The sequence below is a fragment of the Triturus cristatus genome, unplaced genomic scaffold (genome assembly GCF_964204655.1).
Source record: "Triturus cristatus unplaced genomic scaffold, aTriCri1.1 SCAFFOLD_336, whole genome shotgun sequence".
NCBI classification, from domain to species: Eukaryota; Metazoa; Chordata; class Amphibia; order Caudata; family Salamandridae; genus Triturus; species Triturus cristatus.
This window is the reverse complement of record NW_028187415.1, coordinates 345,033-369,557: the sequence shown is the minus strand read 5'-3', so window position 1 is coordinate 369,557 and position 24,525 is coordinate 345,033. Positions and strand designations below refer to the sequence as shown.

The 24,525-nt window shown below is 48.0% G+C and overlaps 1 protein-coding gene across 8 annotated transcripts in view; it reads right to left on the bottom strand.

Annotated features, from left to right (window-relative positions):
- Positions 1-24,525, bottom strand: part of LOC146771173 (stAR-related lipid transfer protein 3-like) — a 127,767-nt gene that overhangs the window by 43,453 nt on the left and 59,789 nt on the right. For 6 of the 8 annotated variants that reach the window (XM_085640321.1, XM_085640325.1, XM_085640326.1 and 3 more), the window contains 2 exons: positions 18,245-18,322; positions 16,685-16,738 (listed from right to left, as the gene is read on the bottom strand). The exons of the other annotated variants lie outside the window; for them this stretch is intronic. In XM_085640321.1, the coding sequence (XP_085496447.1) occupies positions 16,685-16,738; positions 18,245-18,322 (132 nt within the window). The remainder of the gene's footprint in view (positions 1-16,684; positions 16,739-18,244; positions 18,323-24,525) is intronic. 8 annotated transcript variants of the gene reach the window in all.

The window sequence follows — 24,525 nt, the reverse complement described above, 5'->3', positions numbered from 1 at the left end:
ACTTTTTCGTAATAAGTAATCAAACTGTATCTAATGCAGACATTTTTGTAAGTGTCTCCACTATTCCAGATTCCAGCGGATAACTCCTTTACATTACATCTTAAAAAGAATAGATCTTTGCCACCATAAAGCTTTAAGCAGATCCATTGGAATTATTCAGCAGAAGAGGACAACATTATGCGGCACGTTTGACTAAATTATACAGCAAGAAAAGGTAAATTATGCGGCACAATGTGCCACATTTTATGGTTAGCATTACTTCATTTTTTATCATTTTAACTCACGGTAACGCTGTCAGGGGAACTATTTCACCTCATTAGTACCAGTTTAACACCCAAATACAGCAGTAAGTAACTACAAGATTACCAGTCAATCTTTGCAAAAGGCTTTCCACTGCTCCGAAAACTTTGTCATGCTTTAAGTAACTTTTGTTCCGTTTGAGCTAGAATTAAGTTTTTTTGGTTGAAATCTGCAGATTATGTAGCAAATGCAGTAAACTGATAATTATGTGGAAAACGCTGCTGCTGCAGAAACTCATAATTCCAGTGGCCCTAGCTTTAAGTGACTCAATCAATCAATGGCTGGTAAGAAGGCTGGTTTCTTTTTTTTAACTTTCTGCACTACCACCACACACTTCGATTTCAGGCAGAGGCATCTCAAAGTCCGTATTAACCATTCAGGGGCAGTTTTTTTTTGTGAAAGCTGAGTCCATGAGGTGGCAGGTAGGTCAGCAGGGTTGCATTCAGATGCAGAGCCCTAATCCTTTTGATCCTTGGGGCTCACAGTAATGGTCCAGGAGAAAGAGGAAAGGAGCGCGATTCATAGATATTGACAAAGAGAACGCCCAGAATAGGGAGCACTGTATACGGACTCATTTTTATGTTTACAAATGGCCAGAGACCACTTCTTCAGAGAGATACCCCAAAGAAGGGGACAATAAGTGTTTTTTTTTTTTTTTTAAAGGGACATTCATTAGTGAAGCTGGTACTGCTGCCAAGTGTGAAAGTGGCAACTGCTGGTTATCATAAAGGAGCAGATGCAGCAGTACTGGGGCCCAGGGATTTGGGGGCCCACTGCATCACAATTATGACTGTCTACCTTTAAAAAAAGGGGCATCAGAGCTTATTGTCCTTTCAAGCATTAGGACAGAGGTGATGATCCATCATGGAGCGGAAGAGGTAAAAGAGGCAGAGGAGATAGCCTGCTACTCAGGACTGCAGTTATCATTAGTGCAGCAGGTATAGTTGCATTGGGGTCAAAGAGTGTGAGGGGCTCACATCACCCCAATTATGGGGAGCAGTTTGTTTAGGATATCTGTTTTTGTTTGATGCATTTGCTGTTTTATAAGTCTTATACTTGGTGCGGTTCTTAAGCTATAGAAAACGTATCCCTGAAATCATCTCATAAGCTCCTCTCCCTGCACGCAGCCATGTCCCTTCCGCTCCCCCAATCCTTGCCATAAAAATTTGGAGGGGGGCCCGACCTCAAAACATTTTGCTTAGGGGGGGGGCTCAGAGTAAAAAAGTTTGAAGACCTCTGCCCTAGAAGCACTGCACAGTCCTCGCAATGCAGGGGGCAGCTCCTGACCCCTAGAAGCACTTCACAGCCCTCACTCACAATGCACGGGCCAGCTCCTGCAATAGGAAGTTGTGCATCGCTATCACAATGCATAAGGTTTCTCCTGAACCCCTACAGAACAGCCCATTCACAATGCATGGGGCAGCTCCTGACCCCTAGAAGCCCTGCACAGCCGTCACTAGCAATGCACAAGGCAGCTCCTCACCCCTAGAAGCACTGCACAGCCCTCACTTGTAATGCATAGGACAGCTCCTCACCCTAGAAGCACTGCACTGCCCTCACAATGCACGGGCAGCTCCGGACACCTAGAAGCACTGCACAGCCCTCACTCACAATGCACGGGCCAGCTCCTGCACCATGGAGTTGTGCACCGCTGTCGCAATGAACCGACGGACCACGCACGCAACTTGGGCGTCATACTGGACTCCTCCCTATCGATGACCAGACAAGTCAACGCCGTCTCCTCAGCTTGCTTCCACAACCTCCGCATGCTCCGAAAGATCTTCCGATGGATCCCAACCGAGACCAGGAAGACGGTCACCCACGCTCTCGTCACCAGCAGACTAGACTACGGAAACACCCTCTACGCCGGTACTACGGCCAAGCTTCAGAAAAGACTTCAGCGTATTCAGAACGCCTCCGCCCGACTCATCCTGGACGTCCCCCGACGCAGCCACATCTCGTGCCACCTGAGAGACCTGCACTGGCTCCCGGTCAACAAGAGGATCACGTTCAGACTCCTCACCCACGCACACAAGTCCCTCCACGACCTAGGCCCAGGGTACCTCAACAGCCGCCTCACCTTCTACACGCCCACCCGCCGGCTACGTTCCGCTAACCTCGCCCTCGCCGTCGTCCCTCGCATCCAGAGAGCCACCGCTGGAGGAAGGTCATTCTCCTACCTGGCAGCTAAGACTTGGAACTCCCTACCCGTCCACCTGCGGATGACCCAGGACCACCTGGCCTTCAGGAAACAGCTCAAGACCTGGCTGTTCGAGCAGTAGCAGACCCCCTTCCCCAAGCGCCTTGAGACCCTTACGGGTGAGTAGTGCGCGATATAAGTTCCATGATTGATTGATTGAATGCATGGGGTATCCCCTGACCCCCTACAGAACAGCCCTTTATCAATGTACGGGGCTCTCACTATTAATGCATAGGACAGCCCTTGCCCCCTAGAAGCACTGCACAGACCTCTCTCGCAATGCACGAGGCAGCTCATGACCGTAGAACGCTGCACAGCCCTCACGCGCAATGCACAGGGGAGTTCCTGACCCCCAGAAGCACTGCACAGTCCTCACTCACAATACACAAGGCAGCTTCTGACTCGCAGAAGCACTACACAGTCTTCACTCACAATGAACGGGGCAGCCCTTGCCCCCTAGAAGCACTACACAGCCCTCACTTGCAATGCACCAGATCGCTCCTGACCCCAAAAAGCACCGCACAGCCCTCACTCACAATGCACAGGGTGGCTCCTGACCCTAGAATCAATGCGCAGCCCTCACTCAAAATGCAAGAGGGAGCTCCTGACCCCCCAGAAGCACCGCACAGCCCTCACTTGTAATGCATAGGACAGCTCCTGACCCTAGAAGCACTGCACTGCCCTCACTCACAATACTCTGGCAGCTCCTCACCCCTAGAAGCACTGCACAGCCCTCACTTGTAATGCATAGGACAGCTCCTCACCCTAGAAGCACTGCACAGCCCTCACTCACAATGCTCGGGCAGCTCCTCACCCCTAGAAGCACTGCACAGCCCTCACTTGTAATGCATAGGACAGCTCCTGACCCTAGAAGCACTGCACTGCCCTCACTCACAATGCTCGGGCAGCTCCTCACCCCTAGAAGCACTGCACAGCCCTCACTTGTAATGCATAGGACAGCTCCTCACCCTAGAAGCACTGCACAGCCCTCACTTGTAATGCATAGGACAGCTCCTCACCCTAGAAGCACTGCACTGCCCTCACTCACAATGCTCGGGCAGCTCCTCACCCCTAGAAGCACTGCACAGCCCTCACTTGTAATGCATTGGACAGCTCCTCACCCTAGAAGCACTGCACTGCCCTCACAATGCACGGGCAGCTCCTGACACCTAGAAGCACTGCACAGCCCTCACTCACAATGCACGGGCCAGCTCCTGCACCATGGAGTTGTGCACCGCTGTCACAATGCATGGGGTATCCCCTGACCCCCTACAGAACAGCCCTTTATCAATGTACGGGGCTCTCACTTAATGCATAGGACAGCCCTTGCCCCCAAGAAGCACTGCACAGCCCTCACTTGTAATGCATAGGACAGCTCCTCACCCTAGAAGCACTGCACAGCCCTCACTCACAATGCTCGGGCAGCTCCTCACCCCTAGAAGCACCGCACAGCCCTCACTTGTAATGCATGAGACAGCTCCTGACCCTAGAAGCACTGCACAGCCCTCACTCACAATTCTCGGGCAGCTCCTCACCCCTAGAAGCACTGCACAGCCCTCACTTGTAATGCATAGGACAGCTCCTCACCCCTAGAAGCACCGCACAGCCCTCACTTGTAATGCATAGGACAGCTCCTGACCCTAGAAGCACTGCACTGCCCTCACTCACAATGCTCGGGCAGCTCCTCACCCCTAGAAGCACTGCACAGCCCTCACTTGTAATGCATAGGACAGCTCCTGACCCTAGAAGCACTGCACTGCCCTCACTCACAATGCTCGGGCAGCTCCTCGCCCCTAGGAGCACTGCACAGCCCTCACTCACAATGCTCGGGCAGCTCCTCACCCCTAGAAGCACTGCACAGCCCTCACTCACAATGCACGGGCAGCTCCTGACACCTAGAAGCACTGCACAGCCCTCACTCACAATGCTCGGGCAGCTCCTCACCCCTAGAAGCACTGCACAGCCCTCACTTGTAATGCATAGGACAGCTCCTCACCCTAGAAGCACTGCACAGCCCTCACTCACAATGCTCGGGCAGCTCCTCGCCCCTAGGAGCACTGCACAGCCCTCACTCACAATGCTCGGGCAGCTCCTCACCCCTAGAAGCACTGCACAGCCCTCACTCACAATGCACGGGCAGCTCCTGACACCTAGAAGCACTGCACTGCCCTCACTCACAATGCTCGGGCAGCTCCTGACCCCCCAGAAGCACCGCACAGCCCTCACTCACAATGCTCGGGCAGCTCCTCACCCTAGAAGCACTGCACAGCCCTCACTTGTAATGCATAGGACAGCTCCTGACCCTAGAAGCACTGCACTGCCCTCACAATGCTCGGGCAGCTCCTCACCCCTAGAAGCACTGCACTGCCCTCACTCACAATGCTCGGGCAGCTCCTGACCCCCCAGAAGCACCGCACAGCCCTCACTTGTAATGCATAGGACAGCTCCTCACCCTAGAAGCACTGCACTGCCCTCACTCACAATGCTCGGGCAGCTCCTCACCCCTAGAAGCACTGCACAGCCCTCACTTGTAATGCATGAGACAGCTCCTCACCCTAGAAGCACCGCACAGCCCTCACTTGTAATGCATAGGACAGCTCCTCACCCTAGAAGCACTGCACTGCCCTCACTCACAATGCTCGGGCAGCTCCTGACCCCCTAGAAGCACTGCACTGCCCTCACTCACAATGCTCGGGCAGCTCCTCACACCTAGAAGCACTGCACAGCCCTCACTTGTAATGCATGAGACAGCTCCTCACTCTAGAAGCACTGCACTGCCCTCACTCACAATGCTCGGGCAGCTCCTCACCCCTAGAAGCACTGCACAGCCCTCACTTGTAATGCATGAGACAGCTCCTCACCCTAGAAGCACTGCACAGCCCTCACTCACAATGCTCGGGCAGCTCCTCACCCCTAGAAGCACTGCACTGCCCTCACTCACAATGCTCGGGCAGCTCCTGACCCCCCAGAAGCACCGCACAGCCCTCACTTGTAATGCATAGGACAGCTCCTGACACTAGAAGCACTGCACTGCCCTCACTCACAATGCTCGGACAGCTCCTCACCCCTAGAAGCACTGCACTGCCCTCACTCACAATGCTCGGGCAGCTCCTCACCCCTAGAAGCACTGCACAGCCCTCACTTGTAATGCATAGGACAGCTCCTGACCCTAGAAGCACTGCACTGCCCTCACTCACAATGCTCGGGCAGCTCCTCACCCCTAGAAGCACTGCACAGCCCTCACTTGTAATGCATAGGACAGCTCCTGACCCTAGAAGCACTGCACTGCCCTCACTCACAATGCTCGGGCAGCTCCTCACCCCTAGAAGCACTGCACAGCCCTCACTTGTAATGCATAGGACAGCTCCTCACCCTAGAAGCACTGCACTGCCCTCACTCACAATGCTCGGGCAGCTCCTCACCCCTAGAAGCACTGCACAGCCCTCACTTGTAATGCATAGGACAGCTCCTGACCCTAGAAGCACTGCACTGCCCTCACTCACAATGCTCGGGCAGCTCCTGACCCCCTAGAAGCACTGCACTGCCCTCACTCACAATGCTCGGGCAGCTCCTCACCCCTAGAAGCACTGCACAGCCCTTACTTGTAATGCATAGGACAGCTCCTGACCCTAGAAGCACTGCACTGCCCTCACTCACAATGCTCGGGCAGCTCCTCACCCCTAGAAGCACTGCACAGCCCTCACTTGTAATGCATGAGACAGCTCCTGACCCTAGAAGCACTGCACAGCCCTCACTCACAATTCTCGGGCAGCTCCTCACCCCTAGAAGCACTGCACAGCCCTCACTTGTAATGCATAGGACAGCTCCTCACCCCTAGAAGCACCGCACAGCCCTCACTTGTAATGCATAGGACAGCTCCTGACCCTAGAAGCACTGCACTGCCCTCACTCACAATGCTCGGGCAGCTCCTCGCCCCTAGGAGCACTGCACAGCCCTCACTCACAATGCTCGGGCAGCTCCTCACCCCTAGAAGCACTGCACAGCCCTCACTCACAATGCACAGGCAGCTCCTGACACCTAGAAGCACTGCACAGCCCTCACTCACAATGCTCGGGCAGCTCCTGCACCTAGAAGCACTGCCCAGCCCTCACTTGTAATGCATAGGACAGCTCCTCACCCCTAGAAGCACTGCACAGCCCTCACTTGTAATGCATAGGACAGCTCCTCACCCTAGAAGCACTGCCCTGCCCTCACTCACAATGCTTGGGGCAGCTCCTGTTTACAATCCACAGGGGAGCTGTCACTTGATTGCAGCACCACAAGGCTACAGCTGTTGAAGGCCCTGGTGTCAGCAGAGGTGACCTCACACATGACCCTCAAGGCACAGGGGACCTGCACAAGATGAGGACGCTCTGGAGGCCTGCGGGAGGCAGACAAGAACAAAGAACGGATATTTTAAAGTAGACTGGGGGTTTGGGATATGAAAGTATAATGCTGCATTAGATCCTCAAAGTCGCAGAAAGAAGGAAATGAAATCGGAGGTCAGAAGGGAAACTCCCAGTCTGATGAGGAGAGAAAACAATGGTCATGTGTGCTTTGGGGGAAGGGTGCTGCTGCGAGAGTTGCTGTGAAGGGGTCTGGCACTCGCAGGTGCATCACTGTGCGAAGAAAAGAACTGCAGATATCAGGGTCAGTACAGTACCAGAAATGTTACTGCGCAGAGAAAGGAGCTGTAGATCTCACGGCAGGCACTGTACAGGGAGAGCTACTATGCAGAGAAAGGAGCTGTAGATCTCACAGGTGGTGCAGTACAGGGAGAGCTACTGTGCAGAGAAAGGAGCTGTAGATCTCACAGCAGGCACTGTACAGGGAGAGCTAATGTGCAGAGAAAGGAGCTGTAGATCCCACAAGTGGTGCAGTACAGGGAGAGCAACTGTGCAGAGAAAGGAGCTGTAGATCTCACAGGTGGTGCTGTACAGGGAGAGATACTGTGCAGAGAAAGAAGCTGTAGATCTCACATGTGGTGCAGTACAGGGAGAACTACTGTGCAGAGAAAGGAGCTGTAGATCTCACAGCAGGCACTGTACAGGGAGAGCTAATGTGCAGAGAAAGGAGCTGTAGATCCCACAGGTGGTGCAGTACAGGGAGAGCAACTGTGCAGAGAAAGAAGCTGTAGATCTCACAGGTGGTGCAGTACAGAGAGAGCTACTGTACAGAGAAAGGAGCTGTAGCTCTCACAGGTGGTGCAGTACATGGAGAGCAACGGTGCAGAGAATGGAGCTGTAGATCTCACGACAGGCACTGTACATAGAAAGCTACTGTGCAGAGAAAGGAGCTGTAGATCTCACAGGTGGTGCAGTACAGGGAGAACCTCTGTGAAGAGAAAGGGGCTGTAGCTCTCACAGCAGGCACTGTACAGGGAGAGCTAATGTACAGAGAAAGGAGCTGTAGATCTCACGACAGGCACTGTACATAGAAAGCTACTGTGCAGAGAAAGGAGCTGTAGATCTCACAGGTGGTGTAGTACAGGGAGAGCTACTGTGCGGAGGAAGAAGCTGTAGATCTCACAGGTGGTGCAGTACAGGGAGAGCTACTGTGCAGAGAAAGGGGCTGTAGCTCTCACAGCAGACACTGTACAGGGAGAGCTAATGTGCAGAGAAAGGAGCTGTAGATCTCACGACAGGCAATGTACAGAGAAAGCTACTGTGCAGAGAAAGGAGCTGTAGATCTCACAGGTGGTGCAATACAGGGAGAGCAACGGTGCAGAGAATGGAGCTGTAGATCTCACAGGTGGTGCAGTATAGGGAGAGCTACTGTGCAGAGAAAGAAGCTGTAGATCTCACAGGTGGTGCAGTACAGAGAGAGCTACTGTGCAGAGAAAGAAGCTATAGATCTCACAGGTGGTGCAGTACAGGGAGAACCTCTGTGCAGAGAAAGGGGCTGTAGCTCTCACGGCAGGCACTGTACAGAGAAAGCTACTGTGCAGAGAAAGGAGCTGTAGATCTCACAGGTGGTGCAGTACAGGGAGAGCTACTGTGCAGAGAAAGAAGCTGTAGATCTCACAGGTGGTGCAGTACAGGGAGAGCTACTGTGCAGAGAAAAAATCTGTAGATCTCACAGGTGGTGCAGTACAGTGAGAGCTACTGTGCAGAGAAAAAAATCTGTAGATCTCACAGGTGGTGCAGTACAGGGAGAGCTACTGTGCAGAGAAAGGAGCTGTAGATCTCACAGGTGGTGCAGTACAGGGAGAGCTACTGTGCAGAGAAAAAAATCTGTAGATCTCACAGGTGGTGCAGTACAGGGAGAGCTACTGTGCAGAGAAAGGAGCTGTAGATCTCAAAGGTGGTGCAGTACATGGAGAGCTACTGTGGAGAGAAAGGAGCTGTAGATCTCATAGGTGGTGCAGTACAGGGAGAGCTACTGTGCAGAGAAAAGAGCTGTAGATCTCACAGGTGGTGCAGTACAGGGAGAGCTACTGTGCAGAGAAAGGGGCTGTAGCTCTCACAGCAGGCACTGTACAGGGAGAGTTACTGTGGAGAGAAAGGAGCTGTAGATCTCATAGGTGGTGCAGTACAGGGAGAGCTACTGTGCAGAGGAAGAAGCTGTTGATCTCACAGGTGGTGCAGTACAGGGAGAGCTACTGTGCAGAGAAAGGGGCTGTAGCTCTCACAGCAGGCACTGTACAAGGAGAGCTAATGTGCAGAGAAAGGAGCTGTAGATCTCACAACAGGCACTGTACAGAGAAAGCTACTGTGCAGAGAAAGGGGCTGTAGATCTCACATGTGGTGAAGTACAGGGAGAGCTACTGTGCAGAGAAAGGAGCTGTAGATCTCATAGGTGGTGCAGTACAGGGAGTGCTACTGAGCAGAGAACAAAGCTGTAGATCTCACAGGTGGTGCAGTACAGGGAGAGCTACTGTGCAGAGAAAAAAGGTGTAGATCTCACAGGTGGTGCAGTACAGGGAGAGCTACTGTGCAGAGAAAGGAGCTGTAGATCTCAAAGGTGGTGCAGTACAGGGAGAGCAACTGTGCAGAGAAAGGGGCTGTAGCTCTCACAGCAGGCCGTTTACAGGGAGAGCAACTGTGCAGAGAATGGAGCTGTAGATCTCACAGGTGGTGTAGTACAAGTAGAGCTACTGTGCAGAGAAAGGGGCTGTAGATCTCACAGGTGGTGTAGTACAAGTAGAGCTACTGTGCAGAGAAAGGGGCTGTAGATCTCACAGCAGGCACTGTACAGGGAGAGCTACTGTGCAGAGAAAGGAGCTGTGGCACTGTAAAGGGAGAGCTAATGTGCAGAGAATTGAGCTTTAGATCTCACAGGTGGTGCAGCACATGTAGAGCTGTGGTGCAGGGAAAGGAGCTGTAGCTCTCACAGCAGGCCATGTACAGGGAGAGCTACTGTGCAGAGAAAGGAGCTGTAGATCTCGCAGCAGGCACTGTACGGGGAGAGCTACTGTGCAGAGAAATGAGGTGTAGCTCTCACAGCAGGCCGTGTACAGGGAGAGCTACTGTGCAGAGAAAGGAGCTGCAGCTACAACAGTAGGCCCTGTACGGGGAGAGCTACTGTGCAGAGAAAGGAGCTGTAAATTTCACAAGTGCTGTGGTACAGGGAGAGCTACTGTGCAGAGAACCGAACTGTAGATCTCAGAGCAGCATCGTATGGGAGCGTCATTGTGTAGAGAAAAACTGGCCACATCAGAGGTGGTGCAGTACTGGAAGCGTCACTGTGCAGAGAAGCTAAATGTAGCTCTCAGAGACTGCATGGTAACGCAGAGAAAGGCAGAGTAGACTGCATGAAGTAGTATGGCACTGCACACTTTAGTGTCAAGTGAAGGAGGTGTACGGCACATTCTCCAGGAACCATGCAATGTATTACTCTGCAGAGAAAGGGAGTGCAGACCTCACTGGTGGCATAGTGCCGGATGAATTACTGAGAAATGAAGAAAAAGGGAGTACAGACCTCACTGGTGGCACAATACCGGATGAAGTACTGAGAAATGAAGGGAAAAGGGAGTACAGACCTCCCTGTGGCTTCCACCATTCTCCTCCTCACCAAAAAGAGTGACCACAGGGGTTCCACAGGGATCTTCGTTGCCCCTCTGGTTCAACTGGCTGAGGATTTAGACGCGAAGGTAATCGCTTATGCCGATGACACCCAGCTCTTGTTCACTTGGGGGGAAAAACGAGTCCTCCATCTCTGCCGCCAAACATTGCCTGTCTGCAGTTTTTAGATGGTTGGCGGCGGCCGAATTGAAATGTAATGAGGAAAAATCTGAAATCCTCTTATTTGGAAAGTTTCCCTCTAGCTTTAGAGACTCAATCTGGCCGTCCGGCTCTGTTCATCCTGCCTCCTCAGCGCAACCTGTCAAGAACCTGGGGGTTTGGTTCGAGGAGAACCTCCTGTTCGTGACCCAGATTAAGTAATTGGCAGGGACCTGTTTTGGACTTTTAAAAACTCTTAGGAAGTTCCTTCCTCTCCTTCCTCAGGCTGCCAAGGAGACAGTCATACGAGCCCTCATTCTTTCTCGGTTGGACTACGCCAACACCCTATATGTTGGCGTCCCGAGTGATATACTTCACAAACTGCAAGTGGTGCAGAATGCGGCTGCCAGGCTTCTCCTGAACATCTCGGCCACGTGTAGCGTAAGACATCTTCGCACTCTGCACTGGCTGCCTGTTACAGAGAGGGCTAGCTTCAAGGTCTTAGTCATCGCCCATCGCACTCTGTATGCTACAGGGCCAATCTATTTGCAGAAACTATTCTCCTTTAACACCCCTGCAAGATACCTGCGCTCCTCCTCCCAATTTCTGGCTCAAGTCCCACGCTTTCTCTTGCAAAGGACGGGCGGTAGCTTTCTGGCTGTCAAGGCCGCTTTAGGCTGGAATGATTTGCCCCTTGCGCTCCGTTGTACTCGGGACTTCAGTCTCTTAAAAAAAAAAGCTGAGACGCACTTATTTCCTTAATTCTGTGCCCCCTCACTCTTTCAAGGCTTGTGCCCGGACACTCCTGTAGTATCTGTGCGCGTTAGACGTAAAAATAACATAACAACATAACATAGTACCGGATGAAGTGCTGAGAAATGAAGAAAGGGGCGCAACAAGAATAGAGACAAAGCAATGAGTAGCATCGAACTGAGACAGATATTAACTTTATCCAGTCATAAACCAGGGGCTGGTCAAAGCTTATTCCAGGAATTGTAAAAAATAAGTCTTCCTAAAAGCTGTCTGTAGACAAGATCTCAAGAAAGAAAAATATAACAAGTGTCACAGAGGGGTCAATGGAAATCTGAATTATTTCAGTAGAAAACAAGATGGGGCGTGCAGCTCTGGTGTGGCTACCATTTTTTTTTAATTTTTTTTTTTTTTTTTTTTTAAATCAGACAACTGTGACACCCTTAATCTCCTCGTCATGGAGCACCCTGCCAACCTAACCAAGAAAGAGGTTCTTGGAAGTCTCCCTCCTGGAAAAAATCTTTAATTGAAAAGTGTGTCAAGTGGTGGAACTGAAGCTAGTTTGTGAATTATTTTTGTGAATGCACACTGGAAAGGATTTTAATGTGCTCACAAGGAACATTTATATGACCAAGTCAGTGAAGTTACTTTTACATTAAAAAAACTTTTGTAAAATTACATATGCGCGCGCACACACACACACACACACACACACACACACACACATATACACACATATATATACACACACACACACACACACACGCGCACACGTGATCACATACACACACATACTCATACGCAAAAAACAATAATAAACTGCAATAACCTACCCAAATGAGGTCACATGTCATACATAAACACAAAAAAAGATCAATTGATCAATTACAAAACTAAACTGTACTCTTAAAAAGAACACTCACTGGTAGAGACACTTCTGCTTTTGATATAATTTAGAGTGGCATGGCTGATCAAAGATAATTTTATAAATTTCTCATTTGTACACGTATGCGCACACATACACATATATGCACACATACATACGCACACATATATAGATGCATATATACATATATGCAAGTCAAAACAATACCCTTTCAGGCTTAGAGTGACGCATAAACTATGCAAAAAAGAAGCAAAGAATTCTGGGTAGATCTCAAGTTTAGATGGAAAGCAGCTCCAGTATAGAGCACCCTCAACACCAGCGACACTCTAAATGTGCTCATCTCAAAGGTCTGCTTTCCTGTCATAGTGATAAAAGGCTTTTGTCATTTTACCGCTTGGCATGGACAGCAGTGCTAGTCCTATGCTTAAAGACTTTGCTGTACAAGTGACAAAAGACTTTGTCCCTGCTTCACTTGAATGAATAAGGGCTGCACCCCAGCGACACTCTAAATGTGCTCATCTCAAAGGTCTGCTTTCCTGTCATAGTGATAAAAGGCTTTTGTCATTTTACCGCTTGGCATGGATAGCAGTGCTAGTCCTATGCTTAAAGACTTTGCTGTACAAGTGACAAAAGACTTTGTCCCTGCTTCACTTGAATGAATAATGGCTGCACCCCTGCGACACTCTAAAAGTGCTCGTCTCAAAGGTCTGCTTTCCTATCATAGTGATAAAAGACTTTTGTCATTTTACCGCTTGGCATGGACAGCAGTGCTATCCCTATGCTTAAAGACTTTGCTGTACAAGTGACAAAAGACTTTGTCCCTGCTTCACTTGAATGAATAAGGGCTGCACCCCTTTCACTGTACGAATCCCACATGGAGAGATGTGTTCATTCACATGCATGTGAGAAGAGCAGCATGCTGAGAAGAAATGCTCCAGTGGAACAGTTGATAATGTCAAAACACATGTTTCTCTTTGAATTTTCACCAGGCCAAAGAATACTATTTTGGGCAATTCTTTTTTAATAAGTTTTATTGGAAGCACCAAGATGTGGCACAATTGGCAGTGTGCTCTATCCTATAAAAGAGCTATCGCTCTGTTAGTCAAACAGCATGCGTAAAACAAAAGAGCATGTGTAAAAAGGGACGCGGTTTGCAGGGGCCATGTGACTCATGCCCCATTGGTGGTCTGGTTATAGTATCCTTTTCAGACTATATAGAGTAAACAGGCGAGCAACAAAATTGGTTGGAATTTGGAGTTTTCATATTTGTGACATTTTAACCTTGTTTTAGTATTGATACGGCAGATCGCATGCGCAAATCAACATGATTCATGTGTAAGGAAATTGTGTGCGTTTTTTCTCCTCTTGGTTGCATCAAAATAAAATGTAAGATACATTGCTATAATTAATATATAGTTTTAAATGGACCAGATTTGTTTTCTCCAGTTTGCAAACAAGTGTCGTATTTGTAATGGTCATGGGGTACTGCTGGAAAGTCATTTGCTGTGACTTTTCAATGGGAGTATTTTTCTTCAGGGTTGTAATTTGGTAGTACAGCGCAGCTCTGGCATAAGATCAAGGTAGTAACTGCCATGCTGATATTAATTTCAGCTCATATATTCTTCAGTTAAGGTCCCTCTATAGAAATGTATATAGGTCACAGTGTGATATGAGGAATGGCGCAAACGCATGACACGCATTTAACAATCCGCGTCAGTTTCAGGGACTCCTGGCAGTCAGTGATTGGGCACTGAGATTGGAGAGAGTCCCAGACAATTCTTTCAGAAGTGTAGCATAGGGAGAAGTGTAGTGCAGGGAGAAGTGGTGCAATCCATTGAGTTATTGCGGTAGAGGAGAGGAATGTTCCTCGGAGAACTTGGAGCAGAGAGAGAAGCAATGCCATGGAGACTAACAGAGCGCGCCCCTCGACGGTGGCAGGACTGGATGCGCCTACCAGAATAGAGAAGCAAGTGGGGCTGTGAGTGACGAAAGCTGCATAGTATAGGAAAAGCTACTAGAGAGGAAGAGAATGAAGAAATGTATGCCTCGGAGGCAATGAGGCACACAAAAGAAGGTAGAAGATAGAGGGCAGTATGTGCCACGGAGGGGATTTGGTACAGGAATAGTTTATATATTTAAGAAAAAAGGTGTGCACCAGAGTTGGAGAAGAGATACTGCAGTGGAGAATAGATGGAACATTGGACCTCATAGGCAGTGTGGTGCAGGAGGTACTGCACGGAGAGGCTCTAAAGAGCTTCTGATAACAGTGATCATCAGAAATGGGTGACTTCATAGGACCTTGGAGCTCACTCGAAAGCCACACACAATCTAAACTGGTCAGGTCTCTCAACCGCGGTGCTCATGGGGGTGGGGGGGGGGAATTCACCCAACTCCCCCATCCAAGGATTGACAAACAAATCATATGACCTTAGGCACACGTAAAAAGTTCTCAAGATCATACAATATATAGTGGTAAACATGGATGTCTTTTTTGATGTTTTATTTTCGGCCAATTGGCCTCTTCTTTTAGCCTTCTTTTTTAGCTAACACACGTTTGTCTTCTTAGGGTATCCCTACGATTGTCGCAAATACTGAAGCACACGTGCTCAGGCGAATTTTGGAATACTACCACGGGAGGGCATTCCCAATTACGAAGAGCGCCTACTGGCGGTGTTGTAAAACAAGCATTTGCAATGCAATAGGTCTCGCATTTCGAGAATTTGAGCTATTGCCATTGTAAAGGACAAGGTCTTTAATTTATGTGTTTTGAAAACCTGCAAGCGGTGCCTAAACACGCACTTTGAGCTTATAGTCCTTGCTTATGAACAGCAAGGCTGGCAATAAAAGAGGCGCAGTTACTGCCAGCCTTGCTTCTCATTAGCAACAACTATAAGTTAGAGCACTACAAATTAATACGGACCGATTCTTGTGGGCAGACATGCTTGGTTAAATGATACCTCCACTAATTTCTGCACTTGCTGCTTTGATAACTGTGCAGCTTGCAGGTCACCGGTTTAAAGCCCAGAGGAGTGGACTCTGCCTTTCAATCTTTAAACCTCATTAAATTGAGTAAAAATGAGCTGGGCAACAGTAGCACTAGTTACCTATAGCGCTACCTAACACCAAATATGTAGTTGTGAACGCTACATAAAAACGTTGCAGTGTGCACTGAACAAATGGTTCAAGAGTTAGAGAACACTTTTGGATTTTATTAAAATAATATGTAGAATATAATTACTTATTATAGGGGCTTTCGGGCAGTCCTCTTCTTCCATTGGTCTCTTAGTGTTTGTCACGTTTTTTCCTCCCACTATAGCATACAGCAGAGGGCAATGGGTCAGCCCACTTCCGCCACTGGCTAATTTCACTGTGAGTGACAGCAGTCTGCGCTTTCACAAGGAGCACACCCGCACACAAGGTAATTTCCTCCAGTGCTTGGAGCCATCATAGTAATGTTTATTTTTTCAGACTGCAAAAATATTTTGGCCGTAAGCTTTTTTTCTTTTGTAATTGATTGATGAGGGTATGGGAGGTTCAACAACATTAACGTTTAGCAATAATGATCACAAAGTAAGCAATGACAAAACCAAAAGGCTGGTGGCCAATACCAGACTAGTGGCTATGCCAATGCCTATTGCTAATCTAAACGAGACCAATCAATTTATCAGCAACGGTTGTTAGGTGACTGCTAGTCGGTGTATTTCTACATTGCCTATTCCGCTGAGCTTGCCTGCTATCCCTTCTAATATGAAGCAAACGATCCTGTCTGGATGGGCCGTTCGAGAAGGAGACAGGCCGGTAACCAAAAATCCTCCTTTTCAATGGGAAGCCAGCGTTTACCATAAAAGCTGACTCAACCCAATCAGAATGATGGGCGGGGCTTAAACTCAACTTCCCAAAAATCCCGATTACAAGAAGCCTCACAGAGCGAGCAACGCGTGCACGCTACAACGCTAGGCGAGACCTAAAAATACGTGATATTGGTTGGAACTGTGAACAAAACAGGTTACTCCGGGTCGGATTGTCAACCGGAAGTAGAGGAAAGGCTTTAAATAACTGTTTAGCTCAACAGCCCTCATGAAGTCATAGGGATATACCCTAAGGCGATGAGACACCTGTTGGCCAACTGGCCGAAAATAAACCATCAAACAAGACATGAATGTTTACGACTATATATTTTATTATCTTGTGAACTTTTAGCGTGTGCCTAAGGTCATATGATAGTTTTGATAACAGGATGATTTTAAAGTCAACTCTTCCACAAAAATCTCACTAATATACATTAGTTCTTTCAACCCAGAGTAGTGCAACTAGAAACCATAAACTGTCATTGTGTAAAACTTGAACCTGAGCACAAGCGGCCAGAGCTGGGAACAGCTAACTCACCTCAGACAGAATGACCTTTGCGATCAGAAAGGCACAGGACACCAGTGTGGTGATCTGAGAAAAGAGCAAAGGGAACGGTGAGTGGTGCACAGTTCACAACACCGGGTATACTTCAGAGGTCTCCCCACCTCAATACCCCCTTGGGAAAAACCAATGAAGTGACCTGCCTGCGATTCACCGGATCCCATCCGGGGACTAGCAGACTCCTGCCACAGCTCCACGCAGCATCCACCTCCCTTCAAAGCACCAGAATCCCTCTGCCATTAAGTACTGTCGGCGGTCATCCCACCACGGGCTACACAGAGTAGGTATCTAGAGCACTAGATAAACCATATGCTGTCAGCACTCATTTAGCAAAGTAGACATTTTCATCAACAACCCAAGATCAGACTGCATGAATAAGGAATTTAAATGCCAAAATTTTGTTTATAATTTAAAAAATACGATAAAAAAAAAAAAAAAAAAAAGAATAACACGCACTGCCAGTAGTCAAAAGTACTGATAGATAAAGGGCTGTTTTAATAACATCACAGTTTGTTGATTTTTGGTGCAAATACAACATATGTATAGTGACGAGTGCAGAAATGCTCAAAATCTGCAGCAGCTTTAAGGGAATTTGCTCACTTCCAATTATAGAGATGTGGGTATTTACCGATAGAAAAAGTGGCGAAACATTCTACGTATTAACATGGAAAAAAGAGCCGTCTGTTTCATTTCCAACAATTCATGGAGAGCATGCATTTCTCTTTGACCTGCTAGGGGTTGCCCATCAGAAGTGGGCAAATGAGAAAATGCAGACATTATTTGCTAAATGAAGCCTAATGAAGCATTGGGTTTATGTAATGCCACACAAGAAACAAACACATGAATTGCCCGTCACCTTTAAAGGACCGGCTGTCCATTACTTCTCCTTCCAAGCACCTGTATACCCACTTTAAGAAGCCTGCACTGGCTGCATATTGCAGTCACCTCAAAGCACTGGCTGCTGCAGTTCCCCACTTCTAAGGGCCAACTTTCACCTTCCACTTCAAAATGGAAATAACCCACCTCCCCGAAGCGGCAGTTGTCATACTGCCTTCCAAATACCAACAGTTCTCTCACATTCCTAGCATCGCTGTCCTTGCGGCCTTCCAAACAGCAAGCCTCACCTTCCTCCGAGTAGCATCTGCTGCTGCTCCTCTAAACATAGTCTCACGCCACACCCCCGACGCACTTCTGGAACATCACATCACTTCTGGAATTCCTAATGGCCCTCAAGATCTGGCTGGTCGAATAAGTCTCCGGGGCCTGCACGCTCCTGGATAGCCTATCGGCTGACTAGCCATGCTTTATAAACCTGATTTATTGAAGCTCTAATTTGGTTGGGAGTGTGGCCCTACCTCATTCCAAGTCCCTGCCTCCTGCATTGGCTGCTGCTAAACCATGTAGCTACAGACAGAACCAGCGCAAACTCACTAGTCCCATGTCCTCTACTCAATCCAGGCATCACCGCTTCAACCAACGGGCATGTCTATCACAGTGTGTACCTCCATGTAGGGCAAAAGTTACAGTACTACTTACCGCTATCACCCACCAGTGTTGAAGACGAAATACCGCGTACCCCAGCAGCAAGCCTGAGAATCGAAAAAAGGCAAGAACCTAGAGAAGATAAACAAGGTGTGTGGATTAGAGGTGGAGAGGAGTTGGTGCAATGGAGATTAGATGGAGCATTTTAACTCAAAGGCAGTGTGGTGCAGATTTAAAATCGTGTCCCAGAACCAATCGAGGGCCAGAATCGCACAACCGTATAGTTTTTTGCACTTTCTGGTTTGCCAAGAACAACTGATTTCATTTTGCGTTATCTTTTACTTTAACAGTCTCACTACATAGCTTAGAGATCAAATTAGCCCAAACATTTCTGCACAGTCTTGGGGGCTGGGCTCCAGTTTTCTGTTTTGCCCAATTTCCTTCTTTTATTGACAGGGGTAAATGGAGAATTTCCTCCAAGAAAGAACATTCACTGGAGTCATGATGAATGTGCCTCAGCCTGTAGTGGATATCCGTTAATGTGGAGTTCCATGTAATCAAAGATGACTGGATCTCACCGTGACAGCTGTGGGGTATTCAAGGCATCCCACGCTGTCAGTCGAGGTGTTCTCCAGGGTAAAATAGTGCAGTCAAGGATAAAAGGTCTCATGCTACCAATGGTTGGGAGGGCGCACGGGATCTTCTTGAATGAGGACCCTCGCAGTCCAGTGCAACAGGATCTCGCCCTGTGCTCAGTGGTGTCCTCACTGCTGTCAAAAATAAAGGGCCTTGGCCTATCGCCTGCAGGGTCTTTTGAGAAGGGGTAAATTCAATGTAGTAAAGGTTTCTCAAAAAAACATCCTGATTGAAGCCAGACCATCTTCTCTACTGCTCTTCATAGGCCATGGACACTTCTGAACGAATGTCTAAATGGTGCATCCTCAAACTAAAACAAGCATTGAAAATGCAATAGGTCTCGCCTTTAAGTTAAAGCCATTTGCTTTGCTATACAATATTATTAGCAAAACAAATGGCTTTAACTTAATAAAAGGCAAGATCTATTGCATTTTCAATGCTTGTTTACAAATGAAGCACTGACATGTTATGTTATATGTATCTGTAAAGTGCACTATCACTCGCGTGGCATACTCACACATAAGTCCCTGTGATCTCACTGGGCTCCACTCTTTGACCTGGCGGATTTGGGACTTCAGGTGATGATGACATCTTTCCCAGAGAATGTTGGAACTCCTGCTCGGTCTCTACACTGACGGCCCCACATTGAGAGGTGGAGGCGTATGACGAGATCAGCGCATGCGTGCTGCTTTCGCCAGCCGAGACCTAAAAAGACAGGCCAATGCCAAAAATACCCACATGGATTGAGCAGTCAGTTCCTGGCTTGCTGGGTCTGCTATTTCAGATGCAATGGCCTGTCAGTGAATCTCCCAGACCTTATCAGTCAGTTCATCCAGGGTATTGACTGCTCTAATTTATACGAAGAACAAAATATTACGTGGATAAAAGAAAACGTGTTCGTCTTTTGGGAAAGTGTCATTGTGCAAATTGCATTACAGAAAACAATACGATTTCATTTGACCATTTGGTCCGGTGCGGGAGTCGGGCTTCCTGATTCCGCAAGTGACAGCTGAACAACCAAGCCACATTCCACCCCGGCCCCAAACTGTTTGTACTTTAAGAGTCAACTGACAGGACTGTTTGTCAACAGGTATTCCGAAACAGAGATTGTTCTACAGTTAAAAAAGCCTAGAGAGAGCAGGCATTGCATTACGTGACTTGTGGTATGCGGAACACATTGCTTTGCAAACCCTGTGAACATGCTTAGGAATGTGTTTTTTCTAAATGGGCGAACCTGCTTTCTAGAACGGACAAGTTTTCAGCACGTCAAGGGGAAGGGTGGTTCCACTTTCATAAGACCTGATTTCAAAGCAATCCTCCTGAAACATGATCACACGCTTAAATGGGGCTACTGTGCGCATATTTTGTTGACGTCCCTACTGCAAGCGAGTTATTGCTTTAAATTTAAAGCCACAAATAAAGCTTTATCACCAACTTGACCGATTGCCAAACACAGAGTCACAACACTGCACCCTACTCTAGGAGAATTATTCCTGCACCACTAAGTATTAGCAGGTGCTATGGTTTCCATGTGAACAGGCTACGGATAATCTGGAGAGGAGCAAAAATATCCATCAAAAGCCATCATCATCTGCAAAATCAAGAACCTGCAGACGCGTGTGCTTTTTTATGAAGTCTGACTACAAACAGCGTTTGCTGTCTGGACGACCTGTTCCATTCTTTAAAAACAAAACAAAAACTAACAAACTAACAACTAACAAAAATGATGCACTGAGAGAGTGGGCTATGGTATAACCCCGCTCAGCTATTGCCTTCCACACAGTTTTCATTCTTTGCAATTGGGCGGAAGGGCTGTCCATCAAGGCAATGCCATTTTGTGGATGGTGACATACATTTCCATTAGGTTTTGGTGATGGGGAATGGAGTAGTCCTGTTATGTATCATGACATGGAGCGTGTGATTGAGAGGCAATAAGAGTGATTTGACTAATTTACTTTGCTGAAACAACAACAACATTTGAATTTCTAGTTTATGGCTTTTTCGTTCAGAAAGTGTGGTCCAGGATCACGTTCATATCTACTTTACTGGGAGTAAAAAGGAGTGCAAAAGGCACCTAGAGGGCGCTCAAACACAAGTTAATGCAATAGCGAAACCATAAGATGCGGATCCAGCCACGCCACCACTCATATGTCCCCCCGTTCCCTCGCAGCGCCGCGGAAGGCCATCAGCTACCAGACAATCAAAATACATGCACCCGGCTAAACATTTATAATAAAAACAAAAACAAACATGCAACGCCTAGAGCTTTGCGGGTGTGTCGGGAGAGCCGCTCAAAGACTGAGAGGGCACAGGGCGACCTCTATTCAGAACCCAGAATCCTACTAACAGGCTGTATGCAAACGCAGCCGCGTGTATATTTTGCTTCGCGCTTTCACTTTAAGTGAAAGCGCGATGCGAAAATAAACACGCGAGAGTCAAAAAGTAATGGAACAAATCCCCACCCATGGAGAAGTCAGCATGAAACTTACCTGTTGGAACAAATCGCGTCCTGCAAACATTCAGCGGCGATTTTAAGCCAAGTGAGAAGAAAAAAGTGCGTGGGGACAAATAATGGAGTGTCACGCCGCCGGTAAACGATCAAATGCCGGGAGGCGTGGCCAAAAGGAGACATGGCAGCAACAAGGAGGGACTAAGAAGCCTCCTTTACAATCAGAAGCCAGCGTTTTGCAGGTAAGATGACCCTAACCAATTAAAAAGATGGGCGGGTCTTCAACTCCGCCACCGAGAGCTTCAGAATATGCATTGATTTCAAGAAGCTCTCGAATGCCGCGAGCAGCGCATGCGCTGCTTTCGACAGCTAAGACCTAAAAAGGGGACATTAACGCACACCTGGAATGATCCACAGGTCAGATTAGTTTACTTCCTTTATTTAGCACAAACAGCTTCAAGGCACCGGACGAGGCAAAGCAAAGATAAATGCAAAGACAAATATAAAAAATGTAAACACAAAGTTTTCAAAAATGAACCGTTAGAAGTTAAAAATAATGTTGTTTATGCAAAAAAACAGAAAACAGAAAACCTGAACACTTGAATGGGGCATAGGTTGCAGTAGTCTGTTTTCTATTTCTCCTGCAACGCTAAACAGGAAGTGAGGGGAATTGAGAACAAGCATTTGCAATGCAATAGGTCTCGCATTTGTTAAAGTTAGAGCTCTTGGTGTTGTCTCTTGGCTTTGAAATTGACAATGTTTTTTACTTTTGTTTTTTATTTGCATGCTTTGTTCTGTTGCCTGCAAATAGTCAGACAGCCATGGAGACACTGTGAGGAAGAGCAAGGGAGGGAGAAGGATAGAAGGGATCCTAGTATGTGACAGAAGTGCTTTAAGAGACGAGAAAAGCTGGGATGGGTGATTAGGGAGATGGTGGGGGGAGGGGTTTATCTGCAAAGCGGGAGGGTGTTGGGGGACGGGAGACGGAGCAGGAGCCCTCAGAAAACTGTGGCATGCCTACAAAAATGCACAACCAGGAATTGCTGGAAGGTGCAGTGGCGAAATATGACTCACGACACGTGAGTGGCTGCGGCAGAATAGAGTTGAGATGTTACAGGAGACCCTACCGTGGACTACAGGAAGGCGCGTATGCACTGATAAAAAAAACCACAACAATTATTTTGTATAAATATATCAAGAGCTACAAAAGTAGGTAATTATCTCAAACAGAAGGACGACACCGACCACAAGCAACTGCTTACTCAGACCTTGAATCCCTGCTGTTTCCTTTCCATCCACAATGCGCGGCCTTTCTGAAAACCTCAGGGCTGTGGAAATTCAGACTTTTGTATTTAGAAGCTGAAGCTGTCAAGTGACGTATGTGAGAATGTCACAAAGTGCAGCGGAAGCTAGTTTTAGAAAATATTTCAGCCAGCATAAAATGAAAAGTATTAGCGAGGCCGAGGGAACAGGACAGTTTATTGGCAAGAAGGTATATCAAAAGACGGGTTAGGCTGGGGAGGAGTCTGTTACTGATACTGTGAAAATGAGTACAGGCAAGCCAATCTAGGTGAAAAGAGAGGCCGGTAGGGCTGGATCAGAATCACTGGTTTATTGTTCTTTAAAACAGACTGCTTACATCAAGGGTGCATTTTTTTTAATGGTAAGAGTGCCGGTATTTTTTTTGGCCCAGTATAACCCTTACAGGGCAGTGCGTGAGAGAAGCCAGCATTTCTAGATTCAGCAGAAGGTAGGGCTGGCACAGAGTCAGTGACCGCAGCGCCAGCTGGTGTGAACTGAAGCAGACCATGAGGATCATTAATGCACCCCAGGAGATGCGGCCTTTGTTAGAGGCACCTCGTCTCATGGGCCAGAAATGGCCTAAAGCCCAGTCTGTGGGTGAAATTAAACAGAGCCCGCGCTGGAAGCCATGGATGGGGAGGGATGGGGAACCATGGCACATGGAGGAAGCGTCGGCAACGGCACCCGCTTCACGAACCATGAAGTGCAGGCGTCCGTGGAGGGGTGTGGGTGTGGCGAAGGGGTCAGACCGCATAGTTATATAATGCAAACACTAAAACCACAACTCCCAGAATGCTTATTGCGGCTGACCACAAAAGTAGCGCTTCACTGCAAAGTCTGTAAAGTGAGGCTGATGTGTTTGGATGTGAATAATACCAATATGGCCACTTTGCAACCACTCTGTCTTGCTTTAATTACTTATGTATTTATTTTTTATATTAAAAACCTTTTATTTATCTCCATCCCGGGGCTGCACATTGGAATAGAAAAAAGTCAGAAAAAGGGCATTTCCCCTTTTTTGGATCCATTTCACAGGGAAGCAACTAAATGAAAGAAGGAAAGAGGCTGTGAACCGTTTCTTCAAGTCGACGGTTTTCAGTAAGTGAGGAGCAAGACAGAGAGAGAGGGAATAATAGGAAGAGGGGGCTGGGGGGCAGCTGGCAGCACAGAAAAGAAGACATTAGCCGTGTCTGCTCTGGGCAGTAAGGAAGAGTCCTTTTCCTTCACTGCCCGTTCCCGAATGTTCACGAAAGCAATCCGAGCCTTATCTGAATGCCTTTGCTACTTCTGCGGTATACACACAGACAACACCAACACACGCAGATACACAATGTACACAGAGACAACACTTACACACGGAGAACGTGCAGTCACAGAGCACACAGAGACCAGTGGCAGGGAGTACTCGAGTCGAACACACACGTTACTCACTGATTCAGCGCTCCTGGGCAGTCTCCATCGAGGCACAGCTCCGGAACGTGAGCCATCATTCTTGCTGATAACACCTGGAGACACCAATAGGAACACGGTGTGACCACACACGCAGCAGCTCTGATGGACGAGAACACTTACGGTGTGCAGCGCACACAAGGAGCTTGCTCAGAGGTGTGCTATTAATGAAACTGAAACCGAGCGAGAGACGGAGCATGCAGACCTCGGCACTAAAATCGTGGTGTGTGGATAGTTAAGAAAGTTCCCCTCGGACACAGATTAGCCTGAAGAGCAGACGGAAACTGTAGTTAGGTGGTGCTGCTTCCGGAATGAACGGAAGTGAAGCACGGCCTCTACAGCCAATAATAAGCCCGATAAGAAAAGCTATGACAACGTTAAACGAATGGGAAGAGGCAGGAGAATTTAAGCGGCAATGGGCGGAGTTTCTCCCAATATACTAATTACTTAATGCCTCGTAGAGGCAGCGCATGCGCTGCCCTATGCGAGACCTAAAAAT